The sequence below is a fragment of the Coptis chinensis genome, chromosome 7, assembly GCF_015680905.1.
Source record: "Coptis chinensis isolate HL-2020 chromosome 7, ASM1568090v1, whole genome shotgun sequence".
NCBI lineage: Eukaryota > Viridiplantae > Streptophyta > Magnoliopsida > Ranunculales > Ranunculaceae > Coptis > Coptis chinensis.
In genome coordinates, this window is record NC_141462.1 from 63,489,005 (window position 1) to 63,498,231 (window position 9,227).

At 37.0% G+C, this 9,227-nt stretch overlaps 1 protein-coding gene and 1 pseudogene across 7 annotated transcripts; both read left to right on the forward strand.

Moving 5' to 3' along the window:
* Window positions 1-1,302: 1,302 nt before the first annotated feature.
* On the forward strand, window positions 1,303-5,061 carry LOC147488361 (protein CLT2, chloroplastic-like). Of its 6 annotated transcripts, XR_015201973.1 has the most exons (6): window positions 1,306-2,189; window positions 2,843-2,988; window positions 3,115-3,220; window positions 3,285-3,322; window positions 3,761-3,876; window positions 3,986-4,097. XR_015201973.1 is itself a non-coding variant. In XM_086572410.1 (5 exons), exons 1-5 carry the CDS (start codon window positions 2,125-2,127, stop codon window positions 3,990-3,992), a joined length of 369 nt encoding a protein of 122 aa, XP_086428536.1. In that variant the 5' UTR covers window positions 1,303-2,124; the 3' UTR covers window positions 3,993-4,091. The 6 variants fall into 6 exon arrangements, 3 of the variants coding, with proteins under 3 accessions (XP_086428536.1, XP_086428535.1, XP_086428537.1); XM_086572410.1 differs by lacking the exon at window positions 3,115-3,220 and having other exon boundaries at window positions 1,303-2,189; window positions 3,989-4,091; XM_086572409.1 differs by lacking the exon at window positions 3,115-3,220 and having other exon boundaries at window positions 1,304-2,189; window positions 3,986-4,089.
* On the forward strand, window positions 4,690-8,609 carry LOC147488362 (uncharacterized; annotated as a pseudogene). The gene is made up of 13 exons (XR_015202819.1): window positions 4,690-4,725; window positions 5,030-5,226; window positions 5,338-5,413; window positions 5,509-5,592; window positions 5,670-5,751; window positions 5,846-5,985; window positions 6,142-6,201; window positions 6,291-6,341; window positions 6,443-7,015; window positions 7,284-7,630; window positions 7,735-7,962; window positions 8,117-8,259; window positions 8,339-8,609. The product of XR_015202819.1 is annotated as an uncharacterized LOC147488362 (transcript).
* The last annotated feature ends 618 nt before the right edge of the window (window positions 8,610-9,227 follow it).

The window sequence follows — 9,227 nt, forward strand, 5'->3', positions numbered from 1 at the left end:
TCCAACATCAAAGTCTCTCCATTAGGGCTCATGTTGGTTGGTTTCAACTTCAGAGCTACCCGACCTTCTTAAAGGTTTTTCTTGCTTTTGGTAGGGGTTTCACAAGAGGGTTTCACACTAAGGGGTTTCTCGGTAAGGGGTTTCTCAAGGTTGGACATTATTTGAAGAATTTTGGTTGTCTACGGGGAATCTGGGTTCCCTGAGGATCTTCTAACTCTAACCGCCTCACCCATTTTATACTTTTGTTGGGGTTGTTGGAAGTACAAAAGGGTGATAGTCTTACTTGGTGGTGGTGGTATGGGACTTGGTGGTGGTATAGGACTTGGTGGTGGTATAGAGTGGTGGGAGTAAATCTAGGGGATTTTCTAACACTAGCACTTACTTGGACACTTTTCTTTTTAGGGGTAATGGGTATTGGGTGGGCCTTTACCGGTGTGGACTTAATCAGTGGGCCTTTACCGGTTGAGCTTTTACCGCTAGGCCTTTTTACTTGGTTGGGCTTTTACCGGGTTGGGCCTTTATGGTGACTTCATTGGTGGGGAGATCATTGTCGGGGCGATGGTGGGATTATAGGAGCTCTAGTGGGTTTAGAAGTTGTTGGAGCCGGAAAGACATACAGTGGTATTTTTTGTCTCTATCGGGTTTAAGCTCATGCCACATATGTAATAGGTGTTCATCTTTTGTTAACCCTCGCAAATATACCCTTTGAATGATACTTGCCATTTGAAATTCAACTCCCACACCAACCAAGTTTTGCACATCCTTTTTCAAATCAAACATACGAAATTCATCCCCATCAAATTCCATAGATCTTGCTTCTCCTACCACCTTTGTAATCACTACCCTTTAATCTTCCTGGGGTAGTTGTCCCCAAGAACCCCCATAATGTACAACAAACTGTTTTTACACCTAGCACCGTCTTGGCCATAGTTCATAATAATACTGGACATAACAAAGCAACAAAAAATGCTGACATTATACACTTATCACAATAAAATAGTCCTACTTTTAAGAACATGCAATAACAAGCACTACACCATAATAGGATATTTGCAACACGCACCTTTTTTGCTTTGCAACGCTTATTTACCGTTAGTAAATTGCCAACGCTAAATAAGCGTTGGCAATGTTGTAAAAGCGTTGGTTTATTTGAGTGAATTTCCGAATTAATTGCTAACGCTTAAAAGCGTTGGAGAAGTTGTTACAAATCCAAAACCAAAACAACTTCGAAATTTCAAAAATAGAGAAACAAAAAAGAAATCGTCGTCGGTATGTCAAAATAGAAAACCTCTCTTTCTCTCTAACAGCCGCTGGGTTAGGTTAGGGTTTTCTTATCTTTATGTCCTTTTCAACAAAGAGAAACCTTCATTCTATTTTATAGATTATAGAGAAACCTTCATTCTATTTTCAACAAAGAAAACACACTTGTGTACCAGAACCACCATATAGATTATAGAGCACGATGAAATGGAGAAAGAGAGACGGGGTTTGGAAGCCACAATATGCAATTTTACCACCCCTTTTTAGTTCTATTTTATAATTTCTAAACCTAGGGTTAGGGGGTTTAGTATATGAGAAATGGGGTTTCTTGGTTTTACTCTATGTTGGCCATTCAATAAACTGTTTCAGTGGTTAATTTTGGAGGAAGTCGTGGTATGATTATTCTCATCAGGTATGGATTGAAAGAGATGAAAGTTCGACTGCACCTTATCCTTGCTTTACTTGCACTTTCAGATCCTGAAAAATAGTGGATTTGTTCAAATTTGCTCAAGCTCCGTCCTTTCTTCCTAACTTTTCAGTTCTCAAGGTAAGACCTTTTCAGTTAGTTTATTTGTTCATTTTTATTGTTCAAGCTCTCACTCACTTGCTGTAGCCGCTGCCTGCTTCACTCCCTCTCTCAAATTCTCTGATTTCTCTCCTAAATAGTAACAGAAAAATCTAACCCCAGTCAGTAGTGCCCATCTTCCTATTATGTTTTTTAGGGTAAAAAAAGTTTTGAGTTGAAGAGGGGTTAGGGCTGAATTCATCTATGATCTTTGTTGCTTTGATTGCACTTTTGGGGGTTTGATTTCTACTTCTAGAATTTCAAATTTGAGAAATGTGCCAAGAATCTTGTTGGTTATTATGGCGATGGATGCGAAGAAAGCTATGGTTGCTGAGATTTTGGCATCAGATCAAAACGGGGCCAGGTATGACTTTATTTTTTGATAAATCGTCGTCGACCCTTCTCCCTCCTTCTCATAAACACTTGCATATAAATAACAACTCCATTTTTCATAACAACTCACACTTTCCACTCATCTCAATCAAACCACCTCAGAACTTCAGCTCAAAACTCTCTCTAACCACACCATTTAATAAACCATTTACTGTTTAATAAACCATTTCATAGTAAAAGAGTTGAATGTTTATCATCATCAGAAGAATCAGGAGGAGGAGTTAGTAGTGAGAGTATTAAGGGACCAGTCATTGTTGGTTCTGCAATTACCGTTGTTTTCACTGTCGTGAATTGAGTTTTATATAAACTTGCTCTTGTTCCTATGAAGGAGTACCCTTTCTTTCTTGCTCAATTCACCACATTCGGGTAATCTGTTTACGTAATTGTTTTTTTATTGTAGTGTAAAAATTGTTTGTGCACCAATGTATATTTGTGCTCATGAGATTTGTTTGAGTTTTGGGACTTGGGTATTTTTCTTTGGTTGTGAAAATTAAGTTTGAGTGTATTTGGTTTCATAGACAGCTAGATTGTACAAAGTGTATTTGTATCAAGGTGGGAATTGGAATGTTGGTTAAGATAAATGTTGCACTGCCCTTTCACTAATGTTTTACTTCTTATATGCAGGTATGTTGGTATATACTTTTCCATCTTGTTCGCAAGATATTGTGCTGGACTCGTGACGAAGGAAATGCTATCCCTTCCCAAATCTTCTTTTGTGCTAATTGGTATTCTAGAAGCCCTTGGACTTGCTGCTGGGATGTCTGCTGGAGGTATATCTGAAACTTAGATCGTAGTTAGTATTACACTTAGGCGAGGCAGTTACGATTAAGTAGAGATCATTATTCAAATTCAATGCTCCGGGACGAACTGAAATGTATATTCCATTTTGTTCCCAGGGTTTATTGATACAAGTGAAACTTTGCTTTTATATAAGTCAGATATCGAGCACCATAAGCAAAGACTGTGTTGTTCTCCTTTGTTGAGCTTTTAAAGGGTGGAAAGGTACAATTAGTTGGTGCATTATTAATTTTTTGTGTACTAATGAGTTTTGCATACCCCTTTTCAGCAATGCTTCCAGGACCAGCTATACCAATATTAAGTCAGGTGATGTTGATTTGTAAAGTTCAATTCACTTTCTTCCAATTTGCAAAGAAGACTTAGATAGTAACATACTCATTATGACCGTCAAAGAGTACCTGAGCTCCATCTTCATTTTATGTTTTTAGCTCTTAAAAACTGGCATAATTGTTCATACTCTTACCTGATTACGAAAATGAACAAGTGTTACCCAATTATACGGCCATAGTTAGACTCAAAAAAGTTAGTTATGTCTCGATTTATCATATAAAAAACAAATGAATGAAACCTGGTATATCTTTCCTGTACCAAAAAATTGTTGAATAAACTTGGAATCTGATTGCTCATTCATTGCTTACTCCATATAAGTGTGATGTTCTATCTTTATTGTCTAATGGGCCTTGTTAGACCAACTTGTCATATATTGGTTTGGCATCCTCGTCATTTTGTTTTCTTACCTCGCAGACATTTTTGGTATGGCAACTGCTGCTCTCTACAGTGATTTTGGGAAGAAAGTATACGTTTAATCAAATTGTCGGTTGCTTACTTGTGGCAGTTGGTGTAGTTGTTGCAGTAACAAGGTATGCATTTGGATCTCTTTATATAGGCATTCGTGATTTTGACTGAAAAGGCTCTGAAGTTTGAACGCATTTGCTTTTCCTGATTTTTTTTTTTTTGGTGTGATCAAAGAAGTTAATTCACGAGTGAACTTGAACCTTGAACTCCTGGTAATCACTAGAGCTATAGGAGCTACCAAAATAATCTTGGTAATATTGTGAATTTCTGTAGATAGTGCAGACATAATCAGTTGATTCAAGTCATAACCAACCCCCTCTCTTTATCTACTTCTTCTTGTATATTCTTTATTTTGTTACCTCATTCTTTTGGCTTTTGAGTATGTTTGAGAATTATAGCGACATATCTGGAACATTCTTCATTTGAAGCATTTAAACTTAGTTGTATGATATTCCTAAGGTGTCGTTCTTGAGTAGGTGCTTCAGGCTCTATTTTACATCGCCTAATTTATTATCGATTTTGGGTTTGCAAAATGCTGATGATGATAAGAACAATACTTTTTGTTAGCTACATTACTTGTTTGTCACCTATATTTTATTAGTTGTAAGGCTTACAAAATGATAAAGTTGAGAAGAACGATATGTTGTTGGATATCTCATTTATTGTAGATCTTTGTTTTTGATTGCACTCTATTAGGAACATGTCTAATAGAAAGTTAGAAACTAATACGTCGGTGTTCAATGTGATTTATACGGTCCAGAGACCCTCATTCATTGTGTTGGGACTTGGACACATACTGTAACTGGAGTTTAGATACCCAAATCCCACGTTTTAACTGACAAGGGTTTTCACATTTTTGTCTGGAGTAGCTTCTGTATATGCCTGAAAAGGATAGCATGGACACGGCCCTGAAGGTTTAGTTTATCTTCAAACTGTATTAATATTGCAAATGCCATGCTTCATTAGAATTAGTATCTGGTGTAGGAACTTTCAAATCTGTCCTGCCCTGTAATAACGACTTGAACACAAATTGTTGGGATTAAAAGCAATCATGGATCGTGTCTACAATTCTTGTTGTGTAGTATCTTGACGTGTTTCTGTGATAAATCATAACCGAAGTGCCAATAACACATTTCAATCCTGAAAAAAAAAAAACAGCAATTTCTTTCATTCATTCTCTACTTGTCGCAGTAAAAAAATTCCTTCTTTGCATGTTAGATAGACAGGTTTGGACATTTCAAATTATGGCATGGTGCAGGATCAGCTGTAGTCGCTATTTCATTTTCTTCTGTGTTTGGTGGTTGCCTTCCTTGCAAAATCTTCGGTACAAATTCATCTATAATGCGAACGGTTGGATACAGCGTGTTTTCAGCAATTTTCAATGTGGGTTGGGCTGCTGCACAAGTCTCACATATGTACTGGTCCTTCATTCCTTGCAGTTTTAAATCAATCTGTCTGTACATTTTTCCTTTTTATGTTTTTTCTTATCAGTAATGTTATTTAGTTTGTAATTCAATACATTGAAGGTCTATGGTGAATTGCATCACACTAAATCCAACAAGCAGAGTTGTCCTAGCTAGCTGCCGTAATGCTTTTACAATGGTTAGCACATCTTATTTATGATTTTAATTGATTTTTTTGTTTGGACATTATAATCAAAGCCACTAATGATCCTTTTTGTTTTGTTCATCGAAAAGGTGGCCAATCTTACCCTCTATGCTGTTGCTTTAGCTGTTTTCAGTGCTAGCAAGTCTAGAACACGTATTGACATTGAAAATGAGGTATGTTTTTGGTGAACTTAACATATTTAGAATTCTTATCATTAGGTTTTAGTCTTACCCTTTTGTGAATTGAGCAGTACCGTTGGATAGCATACCTGTCAATTTTTTTCGGCTGCTGTTTTGTGGGCATATTTCTGATTGGAACAAAAGAACCAAGGTGTGTTTACTATTCTCAATCGTGTTCTCCGTTCTTGAGCTCTTCATGAACAAGCATTTAAGTAGTGAACCAATTTGATTAAGTGTGAAAAAAAAGTGTCCTTTTCATAGGTTGAAACAAATGTTCCAGGGAAAGTTCGTCAAAGAATTTCATGGGCCCATTGGTTCAAGAAAGTTTTGTACTACCAAGTTGCCGTGCTTTATATGCTCACCCGACTAGTGACCAACGTATCACAGGTAATAGCTCTCTTATTTTCATATTCAAAGATGAATTAAAACTTATTTGGTATCAGTTTTTCTGTGCAATTACTGCAGTTGATATGGAAGAGAAATGTAGTGAATAGGTTTTTTCAAGTTGTCTTTGTGCATTAATGCTACTACTTTATTTCACAGGCACTTCTTGCATTCTATGTCATTAATGATCTGCAAATGGGTCAATCATCAAAGGCTGTTGTAAGTGCCTATATGTCATAAACTTGTTATTTACAATCTTTCACGTCTTTCTTTTGTGTCCTACCTTACCATTTAACGAATGTGAGTAGGTACCTGCCATCATATACATATGCAGTTTTGTGGTATCTGTCATTCTACAGGTTTGCTTTTCGATTTCAATCCTTTCGTTCAACATTTTGTTCTTATGTTTTATGTATCATTTTTAATCCATTCATTAACCCATTAATAATACACTTTGTAGGAGATGACGTGGACTGGTAATCGTCTCAAGGTCTTCTTTACTGCTGGAAGTGTTCTATGGATATTCTCTGGTGCAGGGATCCTCATTCTTCCCAGCAGCATGCACAATATAATGTACCTTTTATCGGTAACTATTGGTGTCGCCAATGCATTGATGACGGTAAATGCTCTGAGCTGAAAATTATAATTATGCACACACGGATCCTTCAATTTAAACTCATTGGATTGTTTGAAAAGGCTACCGAGAAAGAATGAGATGGTATTTTTTGGAGGAAAAATGAAATCGATCGGATGAAACTAAAACACTTTATATAACACTTGTGTGGGATACAAAGAGACACACAGATTGAGAAGATTTGAAGTTATATTCTCTTATCCCACAAAGAGGGAGGTAGAAGAAAAAAGAGGAGGAAGAAGAAGAAGATTTTGGTTCTTGTATTTCTTCTTCTTCATCATCTTCTGGTAATAATAATGCTGTTATTAATCATCCTTGTTCACTTAAAACTCCTGTTTCTGGTACTAAAAGACCTGCTGCTGATCCACCTGGTTCTTCTTCTCCAAATGGCGGTGTCAGGTAAACTCATTTTCCATTATTGGTTTTCTTTGCTTGTCAAGAGTGTTACTTTATCATCTGTATTTTGCTCAGTGTTCATAAATTATTCTTATTTTTTCTCGTCTTGTGTGATTTGTTGATAAGATATAATAATTTATTTTTATTTTTGTTTTTGTTTTTTTTGCCTGTCTGAAATTTCCTATTTTTGGTGTTTGAATGGACTTTTTTTTAGGGTCTATTGGAATTACTAGTATTACAATATTAAAGACTCTTAATTTGTTGGTAGCAGTCAGGTTGTGGGGTGGCCACCTATTAGGACTTATAGGATTAACAGCTTGGTTAATCAAACCAAGAATTCCTCGGTCGATGAAGACAAAATGGTCATTGAGACTAATAAAAATAAGGATGTTACAAACAAGAAATCTGATGAAAGAAACAACAACAATGGCAATGTTCAGAAGAAAGGTCATCTTGGGAGTTCTCTGTTTGTCAAGGTTAACATGGATGGAGTACCAATTGGGAGGAAGTTGAATTTAAATGTGCATGCCTGTTACGAGACTCTTGCCCAAACATTGTAGAATATGTTCTTCTACACAAGTACGACCACTGCTGCTGCTACTACTACTGACTTCATAGGTAAGTCATTGTTGTGGCTTGTAACTGTGAAATTATTATGCTGAATCACTAAATTGCTAGCTCTGCTAGTTTTGATTTTGAGTTGTTCTGTTGCACCATTTCAGCCTGGTTCCAATAGGCCAACCAGTGTATATCCGGAGCTTTCTCTGCCGGGTTGCGCCCTGCATCCTCATGGACAGCAGTGCCCTCATGTACCACAGAGCCCTCATGGACAGCATCAACACTGCCCTCATGCTCGTGCTCAAGATCCTCCTGATCCTCAACCACAGCGCTAAAATTCGCAGCAGCCCCCTCATACTGAAGCAACCCGTGTGGTTGTTTATTCCACACGGGTTAGTATGCAATGTGCAGCACGTGGTCTGTTTATAGTTACAAAATTGGATGCAGTGAACGTTATTATGGAATTGCCTGTAAACTACTTGAAGTCATGTTTGATTTATGGCATCTTCGTCTTTTTTCATTCTTTTCATTGTTATCTTCCTGTAGGGATCCTTCAACAGTACGGGGTTGGTGGTCTCTTCGAATCTACCAAGGTATTCTGACCTATATACTCTCAGAATTGCCAGTGCTGACCCTAAATCTGTTTCTGCTAAGGAACCAGTAGAGTTTACCAAGAGTGTTACTGGATGGTATGTTATATATATTGCGCATCTTTTCTTTGTCTATATTTCAGGGCAGTCCAAGACTTTCTTTGGTAACATTTTGTAGGTTTACGAAGGATGGAATATTGGTGGAAGGTTTGTTCTGGAAAGATGTGGAGCGACTAATCAGTAAGTATACAGGAGAATCAAGAAAAAACAAGTAATCGGAAGCCTTCTTTAATAGGGCACAGGAGAGGCCGGTACAAATTTGATTTCTTGTGACGCTATACGGAGCAGAGAATTCTCGGTATTATGGAGATTGATTTCTAGTTGAACCTTAGAATTTTGACTGATATGATACAAGATTTTGCAACGTGCTCTATAAACTAACTGCACTAGAATTTTTTTTTTGGTAAAAAACTGTACTATATTCAAGTAAAAAGTACAGCGAAGTAAACTACTTGAATTGGCGGGAACTGAGATATCAAAACTTAGAACTAATGTTCTCAAATTTCAGCAGCAGAATCAGCTACTTGCTCAAACAAATGCACAGATAACAATAGTCAGTATGCTTTACCCCTTCTTTTTACTATATGTGCTGGATTACTACGTTTGGCGATGGATGTAACTCTACTTTTTATTTGATTTTGCAGGAACGCACTCGTGATAAAGACAGGGTAAGCATTTAATGTTCTAATTTCTCTTTCTTTGGATCACATGCTTTTAAGAGATGGGTTTATTAATTTTGTATTTTTCATTTACAGATAAAAGTTCTCCAGCATGAGCTTGGCTGTAAAGGAGCTTTGCTTATAATAAAGGATGTGGAACTTCAGGTCAGTCTTGCTTATTATACCCCTCTGTTTTATGCTTTTCAGGATCACTGCCAATATTGTGTAGTCCCATTAACATAGAATGCTTGTTTCACAGGAGAAAGTAAAGAAAGAACCAGGTCAAATGCCTCAAACAGCTAAGGTATTTGTGATTTTAATAGAAATTAAAAGTTGCAACAGCTACGG

Bases quoted from the DNA above. Each gene is read 5' to 3' on its own strand.
- LOC147488361 (XM_086572409.1), top strand. From the start codon at position 2,125: ATGGCGATGGATGCGAAGAAAGCTATGGTTGCTGAGATTTTGGCATCA. The intron at 2,989-3,284 runs GTATATCTGAAA...ACCCCTTTTCAG, and splicing joins TGCTGGGATGTCTGCTGGAG to CAATGCTTCCAGGACCAGCT. The intron at 3,323-3,760 runs GTGATGTTGATT...CTTACCTCGCAG, and splicing joins CTATACCAATATTAAGTCAG to ACATTTTTGGTATGGCAACT.